The sequence below is a fragment of the Carettochelys insculpta genome, chromosome 8 (assembly GCF_033958435.1).
Source record: "Carettochelys insculpta isolate YL-2023 chromosome 8, ASM3395843v1, whole genome shotgun sequence".
Lineage (NCBI taxonomy): Eukaryota > Metazoa > Chordata > Testudines > Carettochelyidae > Carettochelys > Carettochelys insculpta.
The window spans coordinates 30,464,238-30,485,456 of record NC_134144.1 but is presented as its reverse complement, the minus strand read 5'-3'; the positions used below and the strand labels follow the sequence as shown (position 1 = coordinate 30,485,456).

The 21,219-nt window shown below is 42.4% G+C and overlaps 1 protein-coding gene across 1 annotated transcript in view; it reads right to left on the bottom strand.

Moving 5' to 3' along the window:
- Positions 1-21,219, bottom strand: part of CCDC141 (coiled-coil domain containing 141) — a 211,086-nt gene that overhangs the window by 52,774 nt on the left and 137,093 nt on the right. The window contains 2 exon segments of the mRNA XM_075001976.1: positions 8,884-9,078; positions 9,761-9,901. Coding sequence (XP_074858077.1) covers positions 8,884-9,078; positions 9,761-9,901 — 336 coding nt within the window.

Here is a 21,219-nt window from a genome sequence, read left to right as displayed (position 1 = left end):
CTATTCTTGTATGTCTTCAAATAACAGCAGTAAAGATGAAGAATGACACACATAACGTTCAGAAAATTTGTGACGACCGCATAACCTGACAAACCATAAATTTGCAATATTATTCTTACAATCAAGAGTTGATGAATCTTCTGTTAAATTGCATTGGACTCCAAATAAATCAACTCCTTTTACACCAAAATTATGTTCTTTTTAATGACTACCTTTCAAAATGCAGTTTGTGCTGGGAACCACGCCTGTGCTCTTATGCATCAGTGGAGATTCTGCCAATCAAACCCTCAGATACATCTGTAATAACTCCACAGACTTCAGATTATGACTTCAGTTACACATTTGAAACCCAACATCTTCTGTGAGGTTGCATAAATGTCACTAACTGGAAATTACAACTTGATTCCAGTGCTGGCTAAAATCATTGAGGATCTTTCTACTGACCTCAGTGGGCTTTAGAGCACATCTTCAGTGAACAATTTAGAGTGGTAATTCACAAGGTAGAATAGAATCTGGTGTTCACTCAGTTTTATCTGTGTCAGCTCTGCAAGTCTAGCAGATGTAAATATCACTTTTTTGTCATTTAGATTAGAACTGATAACTGCATACACAAGACAGATCTGTTGAGTGAGATGATGGTATTTTGCGGTTCAGAAAAAGAGAATAATTAAAGACTTTTTTGGAATAAAATAATTCTCTAAAACTTTAGATTCTCTAAATCCCAGCTATTTCCAAGATGTGGGAAATTAAATAAATTTATAGTAGACCCTCACTTTGCGCAGACTCAGCTTATGCTTTTTTATATTAATACGAGTTGAGTTTGGAAGGACCCTACTTTCTTGTACCCCGCCTCACCGCTTACCCCTGGCTGGAGCAGGAGGTGGCCTGCCCCCACCCCTAACCTGGCCCTGGCCCACCTGCAGAGAATGCTGGCACCTCAAGCTGGAGCAGAGGCTCCAGACGCCTGCTTCCCCCAGGCAGGGGAATTCTGGGGATCTCTGTAATCTCCCCTCCACAATGTATGTGAAATATGATTTACGCAGCAGGTTGCCCAGAACAACCTCTGAGTGAATCAAGGGTTTACTGTAATTGCACAATTGCTGCCTAATTGTTCACCTTCTCAGGGATGAAGTGAATCAAGGAAGTGTTTATTGAGCATGGGGAAGCTGCTTCATCTAAGTAGTATTATTTTGATCTGTCATGAAGGAAAATTACCAACCATGGATTCCGATTACAGTGAAGAACTGAAACAGCTTTATTGCTAAAAATACATGGCTGTGATGATCGGAATGTGCTTGACTCACAACAGAAGCACATAGACAATGTGTCAAGAGAGTAAAAGGTTACTAGACACTGAGACTTTAAAAAACTTTCAGCACTACATTTGGGAGTCTGTTTTAGCTATAGTAGAGTGCAATTTTAAGACTCCCCAGAAGGGCAGTAAATGAAACACTTTGTGGACTTGGAGTTTGCATAGGTGGGGTTGGCAGGATGGAGTCATATATTTAGCTGATTTAGAAATTTACAAGTACTCTGTATTAAACACTACAGATTGGAATTTTTAAACAAGATTTCACTTTGCAGCTGTACAGAGCACACAGACAGTTCACTGTGACAGCTAAGCAAAGCTCGTGCTGATTTGGGGAACGTGCATTGGAATAAGTTGGGGGAAAAGGTACTCAAATGTATTTTCTGAAATAGGATGAGTCACTGTGGTTATCGCTTACTGATGGAAACCTAGCTCTTTCAAAAAGAAGGGAGTGAACAAATGGCATGAATGAAATAAGGTATGCAGCACACCCTGACAGTTTATAGTTTGCCATCAGGGCAAATGAAAAGTGCAATCCTGTTGGAAGGATGGTCTAACTAATTCTTGTTATCTGAACATTTAGGAGTTAGATCATGGGAAAACTCTGATATTCAGCTGTGGTGCAGTTCTTTTTAGATGCTAAATATATCACCACTGAAGTCTGTTTTGTTCTGACTAAAATATTTTCTTAGGTTGCAGTCACACATGAAAAACAAACAAACAAACATTAATAGCCAAACTAAATTAATCCAGGTTCCAAGGAACAACTGACAAGGGCTCCGCAATAGTTCTACCTCTGTACCATGGCCCTGTACAGGAGTCATGGCCCCTCCTCTTCTTGGGTTGCCAGCAGGTTTCAGAGTTAAGACAAAAGAGACAGTTCACAGATCTGGGAGCTAATGTTTCAGGCTCTCTGCAAACTTAGATAAGCATCAGTTACAAAGAGGTCACAATTTCAAGTTTTCCTTTGCATCCATGTGGCCTAGAAGAATTTACTCACCAGGTGCAGTAAGGATGGTTCTCCGAGATGTGTTCCTCCACTCAGGTCTGGCTGCTCCACTTGCACTGCATCTGTGCACTCAGTGCCTTGCACTCTGGCCATTCTGAAGAGTGCATGCACGATGCGAGTCCCATCTGTTCCTTTTTTACCTGAAGTCCCTGTAGACTCCAAGCAGAGGGGAGGACAGGAGGGTAGCGGAGCACCCACAGGGACATATCTCAAGGAACCATTGTTACTGCATCTGGTGAGTAACTTCTCCATCAAGTGGTCCCTGGGGGTGCTCCACTCAGGTGACTCCATAGCACTACCGTTTGTTGGAGATGGATATTGGAGTCTTTTATGTGGAAGAAGGAAGGAAGGAAGGAAGGAAGGAAGACGTGCTAGAGCTGTGGCAGATATTGGCCCTTTTTTTACAGCATAGTGCTGTGCAAAAGTATGGTCTGAAGATCACTTCGCCATCTTACATACATCCTCTCATGGTACATTATTCAGGAAAGCCGTAGCAGTGGCCATTGCCTATGCAGAGTGAGCCCTGATAAGTCTGTGGGGGCTGTTTGCCCCAGAGTTTGTAGGCAGTATGTATGGAGGCTGCAATCCATTTGGATAATTGTTGAGCCAAAACAACTGTTCCTGTGCGAGGCCCTGACCATACCACAAAGATTCCATCTGATTTCTTGGTTGCTCTAATTCTCTTCTAGGTAGAAAGCAATTGCCTGCCTTGCATCAAGGGCATGCAGTGTAGCCTAACCGGGGGAGGCATGAGGTTTAGGGAAATAAGCAGGTAGAAAATGGGCTTGTTTACGTGGAAGTTGGATATGACCTTTGGGAGAAACTTTGGCTGAGGCCCGAGTATTACCTTGTCTCTGGTAAAAGTGGTGAAAGGTGGGTCCGTCATGAGGGTTGCAATTTCTCCGACCCTTCTAGCTGATGTTATTGCCACTATGAAGAGGTACCTTCAAAGATACATACTGTGGTGGCCTACTGGCTCAGAGAGTGGTTGGGTAAGTGCATCTAGGACCAGGGGTGCAGAGTTGGGTGCGTCTTCTGCAAGCCTGTGAGGAAACATTTTACTGTGGGATGAGAAAGACAGAGGAGTTGTCTATGAAATCATGGAAGCTCATGATTGCTGCCAGGTATACTCTGATGGAGCTGATGGATAGGCCCATGTCACTCAGGTTCATGAGATAGTTGAGCAAGGTAGGCATGGGGACAGTAGTGGGATGTAAATTGCACCTCATGCACCATTGCTGAAACCATGCCCATTTGTTTTGGTAAGTACTTCTCATGGAGGGATGACAACTGTTTAGAAGGACTTGTTTGACCCCATCTGAGCAAGTGAGTTCTTCATTCTGGAACCACGTAGAAGCCATGAGTTTCCTTGTTTTGATTTTGAGGTGGTATGTGTTGCCCCCATGCTGTGTTGAGAGATTCAGCACCATCAGAAGAGGGACTGGTTGATCTATCGATAGATAATGTAGGTAAGGGAACCAAGGTTGTCTCAGCCAGGCTGGGGCTATTAGGATACCACGGCCCAATTGGATCAGATCTTGTTGAGCACTCTGGCGATGAACCGGATTGGTGGAAACACATAGAGTAGGCGAGCTGTCCATCGAATGGTGAAGGCATCCACTTGTGATCTCTTGCCTAGTCCTGCCCAGGAGCAAAATCTGTGGCATTTGTGGTTGTGAGATGTTTCAAAGAGGTCTACCACTGGGAAATCCCATTTGTGGAAGATGGAGAGGAGAATATTGGTGTTGATGGTCCACTCATGCTGGTCTGAGAAATGTCTGCTCAGTCTGTTGGCTCTCACGTCCTGTTGTCCCAGTATGTACGTTGCTGTTGGGAAACAACAATAAGTCCTGTGGCACCTTAGACTAAGAGATATTTTGGAGCATACGCTTTCATGGGCAAAGAACTGCTTTGTCTGTTGGTCTATAAGGTGCCACAGGACTTCTTGTTGTTTTTGAAGATACAGACTAACACGGCTTCATTGCTGTTGGGGTTATTTGATTCTTGATGCATTAGTTCCAGAATCTGAGAACTTTGGTGCGCAGAGTGTGTGATCGGGCACCCCCCTGACAAAAGGCATAGAAAGTGTGTTGTCCATGAGGACATGGGTAGCTTTGTCTTTTATCAGGGGAAAAAAATGGGCGCAAGCCCTGCAAATGGCCCTGAGTTCTAGGATATTGATGTGAAAGTGTCTCTCATTCTGGGCCCATATTCCCTGTATTGATGTTGCTCACAGTGAGCCCCCCAGCACATGAATGATGTATCTGCTGTTATGGTGACCAAGGAGTCTGATCAGTGGAAAGGTATACCAATGAGGAGATTGGCTGGAGACATCCACCATCTGAGAGACTGCAACACTAGTGGGGGAAGCACGAGGCACTTTGAGAGGCTGTGTTGGGTTGGTAGGTAACTGTGCAAGCCAATGTTGTAGGCAGCACATGAATTGTCTCACAAAACAGGACTACAAATGTTGTAGCAGCCATGTGCCCCAATAATTGGAGGCACTGCCAGGCTGTGGAGAGAAGGTCCTGCCTGACCAGATGAACAAGTTTACAGATTATCTGAAATCTTTGTGGTGGTTAGGTAGCTTCTTGTGACTGAGTTTAGCACTGTCCCAATGAATTCTATCTTTTGCATGGGTTTTCTGGTAGACTTCTGTATGTTGATGAGAAGACCAATTTGGGAAAACCATTCTCTGGTGATAGTTATCATGATAGTAGTTTGTTTATAGGTAGGGGCCTCGATTAGACAATCCTTGAGGTTGGGGAAGATTATGTTTTGTCTTCTGAGAAACACAGTGACTATGGCAGGTGTCTTTGAAAATACTCGGAGGTGCCATAGTAGAGAAGCCAAAAGGGAAGACTCTGTACTGGTAATGGTCTTGGCCCACAATGAAGCTGAAAAATCTTCTATGGGAGGGGTGGATAGTTACATGGAAATATGCATCTTGGAAGTCAAGGGCTGAGAGCCCGACCCCTTTGTCCAGTGCTGGTATGATGGCTGCCAAGGTCACCATTCTGAATTTCATTTTGCAAATGAACTTGTTCAGTCACCTGAGGTCTAAAATTGGTCTCCATCCTCCTGCTTTTTGGCAGTGATGAAGTAGTAGAAGTAGAACGCCTTGCCCCAGTGCTCTTTGGGGATGGGTTCTGTTGCCCCTAAGGTGAGCAATTATTGCATCTCTGCTAGTAATAGAGGTTTGTGAGAGTGGTCCGTGGAAAGGATGGGATAGGGGGATGGTTAGGGGACATGGATATGAAGGGGACAGTATAACCCAATCTGATAATATCTAGGACCCATTCATCTGTGGTGATTTTGGTCCATCATTGGTAAAAAGGTCTCAGGCAGTGATGGAAGATAGCCTTGGCATGCATTGGAACTGTGGGGTGGTTTATCAGACCCCCAACCAAAACCTCAAATTTGTTGTTTGTGAGAGATAGTGTGACTCACAGAGGAGTTGTTTTTGCCGTGTCCTCCTGTTAAAATGTTGCTTGGGCCTGTCATTATATGGCCTCTGTTGGTGCTTGTAATGGTTATAATTATAATCCTTAGGTCTATGATATGAAGTATATTTATCCTTCTTTTTAAGTGGGATATTCATCCCCAAAGTACAGAGTGTCATTTGAGAATCCTCTATCAAGTGTAGGATCTCATCTGTATTACAAGCAAAAAAGTTGTTTTCTGTCGAAGGAGACATCCTCCACCTTCGCTTGTAGGTCCCTTGAGATCCCTCATGACTGTAGCCACATGACTGTACACATTACAATGGCTGTGGCTGTGGCTCTAGCCACAGTGTATGAGACATCCGTAGCCACCTGGAGAGTTGTTTTGGCTATAGATAAACCTTCCTTTATAATGGATTGGAGGAGTGGTCGTTTCTTGTCAGGGAGATCCTATATTAGGTTTTGCAATTTAGCATAATTGGCATGGTCATAATTGGCCAGGAGGGCTGTATAGTTTGACATACGGACCTGGGGCTTAGCAAAAGAGTCCATTCTATTGCCAAAGATGTCCAGCTGTTTGTGTTCCTCTTTGTCACTGGGGTAGATTTAAATTGTGGCTTCTCAGCCTTGTGTTTCACTGAATCCACCACCAGTGAGTTTGGTGGTGGATGTGCAAAGAGAAAGTCCATCCCTTTCGCAGTGTGGGTTGTAGTATTGTGATTAATCTATATTGTTTGTCTTGAACCTTGTGTAATGTGATACCTTGTGATAGGGCTACTCGTTTAAATAATTCCTGAAATTGTTTCAGATCATCTGCTGGTGTAGGGGGCGTGATCTAGAATACTACTTCATCACGTGTGGATCTAGGGTTATGTGAGAATCACTCTGAGTCTGAGTGAGGTAAGTCATCTCGTTCATTAGAAACTGCTTGGGAGATTACTGAAGGCAGTGAGCAGGCGAGGAGTGCACAGAGATTGTGGGTGAACACCTGGAGGTGTGCTGTCATTGAGGTGTAGAGGTTGTGCATCTTGAATAGTAGGTATGGGAGTAATGTAGTCGGTAGCCCTGCCATGAATCCCAGGAGCCACAATGGGGTGGAAACTGATGTTGGGGGGGATACGTCCATGGCTGGTTGGCCCAATTGGGATGCTTGCTAAAGGGAGTGTCCCAGCATGAGTGCCAAGAAGCCTGTGAGGGAGAAGATGAGCAGCATGGCACTACCATAATCACATCTTGAGGACAGTGGTGTGGGTGAGTGAGAGGCACCCTATGGCATATTAGTGTGCCCTTATGCTGTAGAGTGTGGCGAGCAAGCCACTGCTACTATGTCACACTGAGGAGATTTTTGTGGGTGTCGCGTTTTGTGCTGAGATACAGTTGTTCTGGCACAGAAGGAGAGCATGTTGGAACTGGTGGCGGAGGCACATCTAGCTTCTCCAAAGCTAATGCCTCAGTAATGCCAACCGATTTGGCTATTTTGGCCTCTGCCTCAGTTCTGCTGGCTGAGGCTGACCTGCATTTCTCGGCAGTTCCAGCGACTGATGGCAACAGGGAACGAGAGACTCTGGGCAGTGCTGATGAAGAGCCTGCTGGAGAAGACTTGGCAGCTTGAGAGCCTTTGCGGGGTGATAAAGCTGCTTTGTCAGAGGACTTTTGCAACACCTGCTTCTCCTCTGGTTTGTCCCTTGGTAGTAGAAGAGACTTTTCCCAGAGAGTAGATTTAAGCCGCATTTTGTGGTCTTTCCTGGCCCTTACTGACATGTTGAGGCAATGAGGGCACTTGTTGGTTACATGAGACTCCCCCAGGCATTTCACGCTTGTGGCATGGCCATCCAAAATAGGCACAGAGTCTCTGCATGAGTCAGATTTTTTAAACGCAGGGGAATCTGGCATGTTGAAAAGAAAGAAACTACTGCTGCCGTCCCCCTCCCCCACACCCCAAAATAGTAAATTTCTGTCAGAGGGAAGAGGTTCTCTGAATACTCTGAAGTCTGTCTTCAGCCAGAGACGGTTGAAAAGGAACTGATGGGACTTGCGCTGTGCACAGTCCACAGAATGGCCAGATGCGAGGTACTGAGTACGCAGGCACAGCACAAGGGACACCACTCTGAATGACTTTCTGATCTGCAGCGCCAGGGTGCGGAAAGACCGGAGTGGAGAAATGAATGAAGAAGCAGGTTTTTTATTTTTAAATCTGAGAGTCTCATTTTGTGACTCCAAGAGCTGGATCTAGGAATGGCTTTGCAGTGGTCATGCAAGAGGCCAGGCAAGGCCACCCTACTCGACACTTCAGTGTCCTGCCCTCTTATCACTTAAATTTGGTCTAACTGCCCCTCTGTCATCATGGATGAGTGGCCAGATAAAAATTGAACAAATGGCATTATGACTTGGCACACGAGGCTGCAGCTGCCCACGTTTCCAATAACTAGAGCAGCCTCTGAGCATATGCTTTTATTCCATCCTGATTATGTGGCATCAACATATTAAAAAAGGGACAATTGCATAAGAGCCATATCACTACTTTGAGTGACCTTTTCATTGTCTCTCTGAATAGGGTATAGCAAGATCTGTCCCTTAGAGAACCAAACGGAATAGTGCTATATATCAGATTATCCTGAGATGATGGAAAATAGTATCCTAAATAAATCACCTTCTTCCATGCAGCTCCCGCGTTCAACTAACTCAAGATAGAGTGTTTAGAGGGGCATTAGTAAGCTTCTTCCACTCTTACATATTGGGGCATAGGTCATGGAGCAGACGAGAAAGGAGGAGGGTTGGGTGTAAGACTAGTGCCCTCACCCATAAAGCAGTCCCAGTTACAGAAACATTGTAGAGAGGGGATAAAGCTATAAGTCCATTTTGTTGGTTGGAACAGTAGCCAGAAAAAGGCTGTGTTGTAGCCCCACAGTGCTTCCAGCACCACAGCGGGTTATTTAATTGAACCCTTTCTAAAAAATTCCAAAGTCTCTACAAAGGCAGTACAGGAATGTAAGGGCCCAGGAGGATTGATGGCAAAAAATATGACTAATTATATAAGAGTATGCTTTTTGTTTTCTTTCCTTGCAGGCCCCATACTCACCCCTTATCAGAGCTACAGAGTGGATTTCAAGTTTTATTAATACCTCTTCCATCATCTGCTGCAGATGCTCAATCTGATCCAAATTTTGTTTGTAATCCTCCACAACTCTGCCAAATTCACTCAGCTGTTTCTGTAACTCGTTGGCTGACTCCAAGAGGACACCAGCTTTACCATCAGGATGATTTATTATACAGCCAGAAACTTTCTCCTTTAAATTTTCCATCTTCTTTCTCAGAATCTATTTTGAAAGGTGCATTCTTGTTAATAGTTATGACAGAACGGTTGTACCAATTTTTAGAAATTGAGCAGTGGGGGAAAATTTGCAAACCTCCCTTCACAGCCTGTTGTTTAATAACTACAGTTATTATTGCTATCCATTTTCAAAAGACAAGTCAGAAGATTCTACCCTTAAATAAGCATGAACAACTCACGTTGCAATCAATGGAAAATGCACACACCTCTCTAAAGGTAAACTGAGTTAGACATTTCCTACTTTTTAACTTTTAAAGTAGTAAAAAACTTTTTATCCATAAAATATAGCCTTTCATTATTTAACCTTGAATAGAATGACCTACATGGTATCTGGAAAAATAACAAAGGAGGAATTTTAGCTTCTCATTTTGACTAAACACAAGTTAATTTTATTAAAACATATTCTGTTAAATTCTACAGTATTAATTTAAACAGGTGGGTCAACAATATGTAGTTTGTACCATCAGTGCAAATATACAGTGATTCCACTGATTTGAAGAAACAGTATTTACACTAGTATAAATATCAGAAACTGGCATATACATTGCATATTGTCATTCATAGATTTTTAAGGCCTAAAGTACTTAGTCCAACCTCCTGCTTGTCAGAAGCCATTACATTTCACCCAGTAACACCCAGATCAAGCCCCAAACATCACATATTAGTACCTGCATTTTTTCAGTATACGTTTCAACCTGCTGAATCTGCATCTTAAGAACTTTCAGATTTCGAGCTTTTTCCGTTTTCTTGGTATAGTTAAATTTCAGGTTGTTGAATTTCTTTTTCAGATCTTTAAATGACTCTCTGAGCTGAAATAAAATTAATTTCAATAAATTTTTTAAATAAGAAGCATTGGAGCATATTTTAAAATTGTTAAATGGCTACTAAGACAAGCTAAATGTAACAGGATCTGTCTCATGGGGATTAAAAACACTTTGGCTCATAAAGCAAACTATGCGTCCTCCATTCAAGAGATAAAACTACTCATCAATGCTTCATGGAGAAAGCCTACTGAGATTGAAAGACGACAACTCGGGGTACTCCTGGAGCTAGCTGAAAGCTTTGTCTCAAGACACAGTGAAGCAGAGGGAGATTTGGAGACGACGTATGCTCCACACGGAGTACAAGGGTTAAATAGTAGGAGTAGTGGAAAAATCTTGCTGAGTGAACATCAAACAACATTGCATATGAATCCTTGAAAATATACCACTAGTGTAAGTATGCTTCTAATGGGTAAAGTCTGCTTAACTGCCTAAGGCCAGCATAAAGGTCATATACCACTTAAGCCCTGTGTGGAGGGCAAAAGGAGAATTGCATAATGTATGCTTTGCACTTCCTGCAGGTTAAAGGGTGTCAACAAGTCAGCTAGCACAGAAAAGAATGGATTTAGTCAGGCCAGGACCTGGTGCATACATACTTAGGGTTAAATCCTGGCCCTGTATAAGGTGTGGGCAAGAATTTTGTCTGATATTCCAATTCATAGGTTGAAATAGCTGCCATGGAGGTGCTGTAAATCCCATGACCTGCACATTTGTTGAGGGACATCAGTTTCATACTGTACAACTCTTCTTAATTCCTGGATAATCTACTTTGAACATATGAATGGAGATAAATTCCACCCACTGTGACTTTACAAAATTTGATCTCATTTGTATCACCTTACTTTTCCAAGATAAGACATTATGATTATTCTATGAATTAGTCTTTAGCAGCCACTCATGGGAGAGAGAGAATTAGTTACATAACAGGAAAGGTATTTTAATAAATGTGAAATGATCTCTAAATTAGTTTCTTTTGGATACTTTGGGAGATTTTCTCAAGACAACAGGTTCCTTAATGGGAATAATTTGTGTATAAATTTCATTCTAGATAAAACGAGCATTAACTCGTATCTGTGTTATATAATTGGAATATTACTGCAGTTGCAAGCAGCCTGTTTGCTATGTAATAAGTAAGGTAACAGATAAGTACCCAATCCTGTGAAAAGGTACACACAAACTTAATTTTATACATAATGAGCAGTCTGATTGTCCTCAGTAGGACTTACAATGCGTAAAGATGTGCATGACTCCCTGTTGGGTCAGGGCTGGAGCTTTGGTGAATTTCTCAGCCCTGAAGTTTATTTACTAAAAACATGTAGTTTCAGAGCTACAAAAATCTGGGAATTTGGCAAATAGTTTTACCCAAATACAAATTGGAAGGAAAAATTTAAGTCATTGAAATGCTTTGTTTCAAGATTTTCTAAATGACACTTTCAGATTTTGTTTCAAAACAATGTTTCATTTTGAAGTTTAGCTAGATTTGTTTTTATGAGAATAAATCACTCCTAAAGCAAAACAAAATGAAACAAAACAAAAATAAAATAAAATAAAATTCATTTCAACCCAATCTGTTTTCTTCTACCCAATGTTTGTTTGTGTCAGTGAGAAAAACAAACACAAACAAACAAAAATTCAGTTTTGTTTCAATGACAAGATAGTGTTGTTAATATGATATACATAGAAAATCTTGGATAGTATACTATACTATCAATTCAATTTCTAAATAGTTCTTTTTGCCACAATAGCAAAATATTTAGGTCTGTTATGGATTAATTTATACTTTGTTTTCATTGTTGCTTTCGGTTAATTATAAAATGCTCTGTCTGTTATAAAATACATTTAGGGATTTGTACAATCCTGTTCATTTGAATTCGTCATGCACTTTATACCAACTTACCCTATATGATCAGTACGATTAACACTAAATTTTTCTTTCACTAATTTTTTTCATTGGTTCAATTATTTTTCATTACACATTATATAACCTTTGATTTATTTGTAACTGCTAAAATGTCTCTTTGCATATTCACTAAACAAACAACATTTCAGAAAAAATTTCAAGGGATAGACTACAGCAAGCATGAGGGAGGAATTTTATCATATGCTATTATAATTTTAATGAAATTGCTTAAGAAATATTTATGGAAACTTATCAAATATATTATAGCTAATATTTATTTTTGAAATTAAAATTGCTAACAATTTATAATTAATACAAAAATGAAAAATGGAAGGACAAAAAATATGTTAATTTCTTTCAAAGTGGGGACTCCGCCACACTCCAATCTGCATGTACCCTCACACTTTAAAGACTTACAAGATCTTGTACACACTGGTTGTATGGAATAAAATACTCTCAAATGATTTTTCTCCAGACCAAGTGATTCAAAATAGATGTATAACATTCATTTATCAGTCTTAATAATCTATGGCCTGATTTGTTCCTTCAAACACTTATACTGGAAAACAATCACTTGTGTAATATCAGTGCATTCATGATCAGGCCCCCAACTTAACATGTTTGAGGTTTTGTGCATTTAAAAATTAGTTAGATATATACTCAAAATCCAAAGAGTATACATCTGTTTTGTAGTTACTGTAAAGACAATGGTTACTTGTCCATTATTATTATTACCTACCAATGTTAATCCACCAAGGGACATATTTTTCATTTGCATTTGATGTAGGAGGAGAACATACTCTGCTAGCACCTGATGCCAGCAATGCACAGACAAATGGGCATTGGCTCAGCTGGAACGAAAGGAAGGGAATTCTACCATCAAGTGTGATTTCCAAAGAGTTAATGTGTTCATCTCTTATAATTACAAAGAATAATACAGATTACACCTCCCTAAACTGGGATTCTCCCATATGCCGGACCACAGATGTTCCTGGGCCAGAGAGCAGGAGGGCTGGCATCCTGGGTCTGCTGCAGTGACCCTGGCTCCCAGCCTTGTCATGAGTAGATCGCAGCAGGACTGGGAGCTAGCTCTGCCGTGGGCCAGAGCAGGGCTGGGAGCTGGAGCTGGGGCCACCGTGGTGGGTCTGGGGAGCCAGGGGAGTCTATGGCAGGGCTTGGAGCTGGGACTGGGGGTCAGGCAGCCTGCCCAGGGCCAGCTGGAGAGGGTCAGCCAGGGATGGAAGTGGAGCCAGTGGCAGGCTGAGGGGCCAGCAGCCAGAGACAATGCCGGGTACAGCAAATTCCCTGGTCTCCAGGGTGCTGGATCATGGAATTCCAACCTGTAAATCTATCATAAATATTAATTAAGGCAGATGTATGAACTGACACTGTGTCTTCAAAATACAAAATCTTAATTTTACATTGAAGTTGGAGAAAGATCTCAGGACTGACATATAGATGAGCAAGCGTTTATTTTGGTTTACATTCACAGGTTATGCCCATATCCTATAATACTTTATGAGAACAGAGGCTTTCTTCAGAGCATGATGGGTATGTGAAATTAGATCTCCTTGTTTCAGACAAGATGGTTCATGAGTCAAAGGTCTGCAGTTGCTGTCACTCTTCTCTCAGACGCAGTGGAAAACCAGCTGTAACTCAGGACCATACACTGTTCCTCATCAAGGCATACAAACGACAACAGCAACTGTATGTGCGCACTCTGGGTGCTGTACCACTCAATCATTAGCAGCAGAGAAATCTAAGCTTATCTTATCTTGGTTCTTCACTCATTTACAGCAAAATACTGTATGGAACTGCTAAAAACTTTACTACCAAATACCTAAATGGTTCAATGTAACCTCATCTCTTAGTGATCTGTCCATAGTCTCATAGTCCTTATTCTTGCAATTGTTCCTAACTATAGTTTTCTGTGTCATAGTGATGGTGGAGGAGGGGGCTGGTTGCTACCACTTGAGATTTATCACACACAATGCACAAAACAAATACTAAAAGTAGGACATAAAGCTGCTTTCAAAATGCTTTTGTCAACTGTAAAGCTTAAGAAAAAAGCATTTTTCATTCCTGGCCAGGATTCTTTATGGGACACTCTCCTCTCCCTTTTCACTCCTGAATATAACCTCCTGTAATCAGGGTATCAAAATAGGTAAAAGGGGAAGGTGGATGAAAAGAGATGTTCAAAGGGACAGAGACAAAGGAATAAACAAAAGCAAAGCTGGCTGCAAGGTGAGGAGAGGAAAAAGTTGCCCTTCTGTTTGTCACTGGTCATGAGCTGAGTGCAGGGATCTTGTCAAGTAGGCAGGTTGAGAATACTCGAGTTGAGTTTAGTGCAGGGATCTTGTCAAGTAGGCAAGTTGAGAATAATCAACTCTAACTGACTTCATGTGGTCAGGATGCTCTGTACCTTCAGGAGTACTCAGTACCTTGTAGAATTGAGCCTCAAACATCAAAGTATACCTCCCTGTAAATGTGAGGAATATAAAAAGAAGGGGCATTGGGGAGGGCTGCGGCTCACTGCAAGATGCATTAGGGTACAGACTATCTGCAAGGTGGTTTACAGAATTATTCTCCACTGAGAAAGGTATGTTTGTTGCAAAGGACAATTTGCAAAAAGAATTAAATCATTTTTAATTTCATGTCCATTAGCTTAATGGAAGGGTAGATTGTGGAGTTACTACAAGGCCCGAGCAAGGGCTGCACAATGTTGTACTATCCTAGAGGTAAGTCACTTAACACCCTGGCTCCCCTTTGATCAGGGAAGCCCTATACCTGGCACAACTTACTTCCCCCCTGGACTGGCTCAACTATACTGCCTGGTGCACTTGAGAAGAGTGGTAGGGTGGGAATGGGTGATCAGGCAAGACTCCACCTGTATGCCTTCTCTGCCCACTTGTGTAGAAAGAGTAGCAGCAGTCTTACAGGGCCTATGCGCACTTCTGGTGCACAGACCAGTGATGCAGATAGCCCATGTATGGAGGTGACACCTGCTCTGGACATTACAAAGGCTCACAGGGTCTGACTTCTTGTTTCAGCAAGCATTCTTTAAACAGTAACAAAACAGATAGAAATTTGTTTGTCTGCAAGAGAATTGCCCATCTGAACATAAAATTATTTATCTTCTTTTTAAGGAGCCTTGGATCCTTTACTAGTAGACCAGATTCTGAAACAAACAAACAAACCATGCTTCTGATCTGAATTCTGCTCTGTCAGATACCAGTAAGTCCTTGAGCCTGCAAACATTTATGGCATGGGCTTTACACCCACAGTTAAACTTGTCGCACAAAATTTACATATCTGTATAAGTGTTTGCAGTAAGGTCTAAACTTGTTGATCACAAACTATTTTGAATTTACATTTGAAATTTAGTGTTGCCAATTGGTGAACTGCAAATAATGAGTTAGCTGGTTGTTGTTTGTGTGCTGTTTGACAGGCACTAACAAATGCTTCCCGCTACTGACAGATGAAGTGAAATGTATACTAGTTACCCAGGGTGGATGGCAAAGGAACTATTATTTGATACGTTTGTGCTTGTTAAGAATAATATTAGCCTTAACTACTGATATTTAATAAACAATATTTAAAATAATTAATTGTACTATTTCAAAACTCTTAAGAAGAAAGTCAAAATTTACCTTCTTGAACTCATACAGTGTCATCATTTACTTAGTTTCTAAATTGTTTCTGTTTTCACTGTTTCATGAAGAAAAATGGTGCTAGATTAACATTAAGTTAAAATTATCTGAGGTTTTGTTCAGGAAACATCCTCTGTGCTAACTAACAACTGAAAGGGAAACTAATTAAAGGCAAAGGTGTTAAAGGGACTGCTTAGCATTATTTAAATTACATTAAATAGAACATTCATTTAGACCATTGGGTGACATTAACTTAGTCAGCCAAGCTACTTTTCCAGCCACTTTTATACCTTAATTTAAAATCTACCATGTAATTATTTTTACAGTGGATTTCTATTATGTTAGAGAACCTAATGGGATGACTGTATTTTTCAAAGCAGCTGCTCCCCAGATTATCAATGTGCATGGACATTCATTTCATTTAGGCTTTGGGGACAGAGGAGCATGAAAGTAATTTCCCCCTTGCTCACAGTCTCTCTGGGCAAGCCAAAGCATAAAATACACATAAATACAGTAAACCCTCAATTTAACAGACTAATAGGAGGAAGGAGCGTCCATTAAAGCAGAAAATCTGTTAAATCCGAATCTGCAGGACTGGAGGCACCCGGTGGGTGGAGCGCATGGCAGCTCCAGCGGCAGTGGCTCTGGCAACTCCAGGGGCAGTGCCAGCTCTGGTGGCTCTGGTGAGTCACTGGCATTTATTGGGCGGGTGGAGGGCTGGCAGACCGTGTCCGTTATTTCTGAAGTCTGTTAAATCGGGGTCCATTAAATCAAGGGTTTTACTGTGTGTACTGCTACACAGTAGAGCCCTGATTTATGTGGAAGTTGTGTTCTTGGCAACCTTCACATCATTTGAATTTTTTGCATAACTCAGGAGCCTGGAAACTGACCAGCGCAGCAGCAGCGCTGGTCAGTTTTCAGTCTCCTGTGAATGCAGGGGCTGGAAGCCAGGCTCCAGCTTCCCGCCACTCACAGGAGACAGTCTCCAGCTGAGGGAGCTGAGTGGGCAGACAGCTGCAGAGTGGCTTCAGGTTGCGCTTAACTCACTTTAACGCAAGTTAAGCGCAACTCGAAATTGCTCATTTCAGGGGCTTACAGTAGTTTGAAGGGAAGCTACCTCCTCTCTACTATTATTGGGATCACTGCAGAATCCTATGAACATAGGAATGAGACCAAAGCCACATCTAGTCCTATAACATGTCTCTGTGTGTGGATGGTCTTGGATGCAGAGCTGGTTGAGAAATGGTTTTATTTTTTTAACCTTGCAGATAATCTTCAGGAATATTTTCACTTAAACCTGAAATAAATTATTTGTGAAATGCTACTGTGATGCTTTTTGCTCCCATTTCTTTTCTCTTGGATGTGCTCCATGGTCAGACTACCTCTCCCCTGACACCCCTAGTTCTCCCTCATTCCATTAGGAGGAAAGGTGGCTCATTCTGGCATCTGGCTGCAGTGTATCAAGGGGGATGAGGACCTGCTGGTGGGGCCTGACCCACAGAGGAGACTGGACGCATAAGATACCTGAACTACAGCTATTATGAGACACCACAGTGTTATTTCAAAATCAAAATATTTCAGTGTGGGTAAACATATTCTGCTGAAAAATAGTTCAGTGGAAAATTTTCAGTCAGCCTTTCTGAGAAATGTACAAAATTCCCTTTAATGGGCAATCTGGATTAACCTATGTTTGGGGTAAATTTCTTCCTAATTTTGTTTTTCTCGACAGCGATCGAAAGAACAGTGGATGCTCTTGTTATCCATATCAAGTAGGTCTCAGTTGGACCATTTTGTCCAGTTCTGGGCACTGCATTTCAACAAAGATGTGGAGAAATTGGAGAGGGTCCAGAAAAGAGCAACAAGAACGATCAAAGGTCTAGAGAACATAACCTATGAACATGACCTATGAAGAAAGGCTGAAAGAATTGGGCTTGTTTAGTTTGGAAAAAAAATTGAGGGGGGGCATGATAGCGGTTTTCAGGTATCTAAACGAGTGTCATAAGGAGGAGGGAGAAAACTTGTTCTTCTTGACCTTTGAGGATAGAACAAGAAGCAATGGGCTTAAACTGCGGCAAGGGAGATTTAGGTTGGACATTAGGAAAAAGTTCTTAACTATCAGGGTGGTCAAACACTGGAATAAATTGCCTAGGGATGTTGTCGAATCTCCATCTCTGGAGATATTTAAGAACAGGTTAGATAAATGTCTATCAGGGATGGTCTAGACAATATTTGGTCCTGCCATGAGGGCAGGGGGCTGGACTCGATGACCTCTCAAGGTCCTTTCTGCTCCTAGTATTATATGATTCCATGATTCTGTAAGTAGAAACACCATTTTTAAATCCTAATCTTCTTGACTTCTAGAATATGTTATCAATGAGATTTTTCCTTCATTGGTTTTAAATGCTACTATGTTCTTGTTTGATGAGAACAGGGTAAATATGAGTGTTCCATTATCTTCTCTACACCAGTCATTGGTATGTATGCTCTTCTTGTTCCCTCTTAATCATTTTTAGTTTAAGCTACACAGTCCTTTCAATCTATCAAACCTCAATTCATTTGTGTTGTTTATAACTGAATCACTATTTCTGCAAAATATGCAGTAGTATTTTATTATTAACAGTGGTTTTGTTACCATAGTTTCTAGGAGCCCAAACTCTGGAACAGGACCTTCTTGGGCTCAGTGCTGCACAAACATAACAAAGAGATAGACCCCCGCCACAATGTACTTGCCATCGAAGTATGGTATATCCTTGATATAACGGCCTAATGGAGGAGGGGGGAGTCCATTAAAATAGAAAGTCGTTATATCTGAGGGTTTTCAGGGCAAAGCATGGGGGCTGCTCAGGCTCCCAACCTCCCGTGCTCTGCCCTGAGTGCGGGGGCTCCTCAGGTTTACAGCCACCTGGTGGGCTGCTGCTGCCCCAAACCTGCCAGTGAGTAGCAGCCTCCAATGCCAGATGCTGCTCAGCACCATTGCAGGCATCTGCAACCAGGTGTTTACACACTTGGTGCAGATGGGGCTGAGGGAGGAGAGTGTCTGTGCCCCACCTGCATGGCTCCTTGGGTCCTAGGCATGTGGCTATCCTGTGGGGGTGCACTGCCTAGTAGAGCCACATGGGATAGACGCTTCATCTCCATGACCAACTACAAAGGGAGGAATAGAGTGGGCTCAGGAGAATGAGCTCACCACTAGGCTCTTTGCTCATCACTCACCCAAGATGGGCACTCCTGTGGAAACTAAGTTTCCCTGGAGTGGGCGTGCCTCTGCCCAGGGCTCCAGCTGGCAGGATGCCCACCAGCTGTCCACTCTGGGCACCCACCATGCTGGGAGGAGGCTGAACACTTGACCTTGGCGAGCATGTGGCACTCTTAGAGGAACAGCATTTTCTGCTCACCTGGCCTTGGTGCAGTCATGCAAAGTGACTTGGAGTTGCTGTTGGGCACAGAGCACACAGTCATGGGCACTAGATGGTCCTCAGCACAACTGTGTGCAACAGGACCCAAAGCAGAGTCTCCCACTCGCTGACTTGCTCACGCAGCAGCCGCTCACTCGGAACCCTCCCCACCTCCAGTGCGCTGCAGATCAAGCCAACACCACACACATGAGCAAGCTGCAGCTAGAGCCACATGGTGTGCCCGTGGCTCTTAGGCATAGGAGGATCCATGTCCATGGCTACCGACATGCGCTTGTCCCACCAAGCGGTAGGGTGAATATGCAGAGCAGGCAGAGGGCGCCCAATTTCACCACACCTCTGTTTCCTGTTCACCACATGTGGCGAATGGGAATCATACTGGACACTGCAGAGCTATACTGTACTGATGTAGCTACACAAATGCATTAAAAACCCCAGTGCAGACAGCGCTAAGAGCAGAGGTGTGGCTTGTATGACAAACAGTTTAACAAAACATGCAAAAATCAAAGATTCAACCATTTTTACTAAGCATGCTAGTGGCTACGGAAAAGAATGAACAAGGCAATCAGTTCAAGCTGACAGGTTACACTACACAATACTTGCTCTTGTAGAAAGCAATGCTCTTTGCTTCAGATACTGTATGCTGCTTTGTAGCCCTTCATAGCTGAACAGGTGTGTAGAAAAATTAAGATATGTAAACTCCAGAAAAAGAGAGAGCCTTCCTGACCCAACATATGAAATTCCCAGTTCTACCCAGTCTTCCAATTATATTGCACTAGTAGAGGAGTGTGGTGAGGGAGAGTTGGGAATAGCGGCAACAGGTTTGAAGATTGTGTCAAGCTATAATTTCCCTAAAGGTACAAAAGTGTGCATAATAAGGCTGCACTTCAAGGTCAGATGATGAGCCAATGTCATTCATGATGCCATCCCAGTAATCTCAGGAGTTTGGTTTGGTAACTGTCTGTTCTTCCTCCTCTTCTTCTTCACTCTCCTCTTTTTCATTGTCAGCAGGAAGAACGTCTTCCACAATCTCCCCTTCAGTCAGCACCTGGTACCCAGGATCACCTTCATCCTTCTCTAACCACTGCAGAACATCATCCTCAGTTCCTTCTTTTTCTCCAGCTTTCAGAGTGGTATAATGGTAGTCGCTAAGCCCTCAAATCACAAGCCAGGATCAATATCATATAAAAGTTTCTTCCAACCATTAGACAAAGCTGATACTTTCATTGCCTTCCATGCAGCAGCAAATTTGAAGATTGCAGACTTCAGATTGTAATTTCTGAGGTTCTGCAAAGTTCACAGTCCTCTTGTATCAGCCTCTATATCTGTCAACCTCCAACATAACCATCACCTCTTCTAGGAATTTCTTGCAGTATAATCTCTTGCAAGCAACAATGGTTCCCTGATCCATTGGCTGGAGAAACGAGGTCGTGTTAGGTGGCAGAAGCAAGCACTTGATTCTGCCATCACTACTGCACACCTTATCGGTGCTTGGATGTGCAGGAGCATCCTTTAAAATTCAGATAGCTTTAACATTCTCAGGAGTGATCTTTAGGACCTTTGCCTGGTGCCGGTGAACCTCAGAAGTGAAGCGGGTAAAAAAACAGTCACTAAATATTTCCACATTAAACCACATTTTCTTAGAGTTGTACTAAAACACTGGAAGCACTCTCATGATATACTTTGGGACTCGTGACCGATGTGATTTTCCAAAAACAACAGGTTTCAATCGATGTAACAGATTAATGCCGAGATCCTTTCCTTACCTATGGCCTGTTGTAGAGCTTTCATGCTTATAGGCTTGCGTGTTTTCCAGGAGCGATTGCCAAAACAAACCAGTCTCATCAGCATTGTAAATCTGTGACACAATCAGGCCTTCCTTCCGAATGAGTTCATTTACCTTTTTCCTGAATGGCTCAATCTCCTCTGTTGGTGCACTTAAAAACTCGCAAAGTGTCCTCTTGTTCACTATGCCCTGGCATTTACAGAAACACCAAATCCATCCATCAGTAGCTTTAAGGATTATTTTAATGTGATTTGCCAGTACATTCGCATCAGAGGAAAGTTCAACACCACACACATTCACAATGCATGAGTGTTGCTGCACAAACCACTTATACACAGCATCCTCAAGGTTTATATCCTGTGCCAATCTCACATGCTTCGTGGTACTAACTTCCTGGTACTAACCACTCGAGGAAGCATCAACACTATGGGTGTGTCTGCACTACAAAGAAATTTCAAAAGGGGGAACATCGGGAAACAAAATTGAAATAAGGGATTTCGAAATAGCACAGCTACACACACAAAACGGATCGCTGTACCGATCCGCTACTTCAAAAG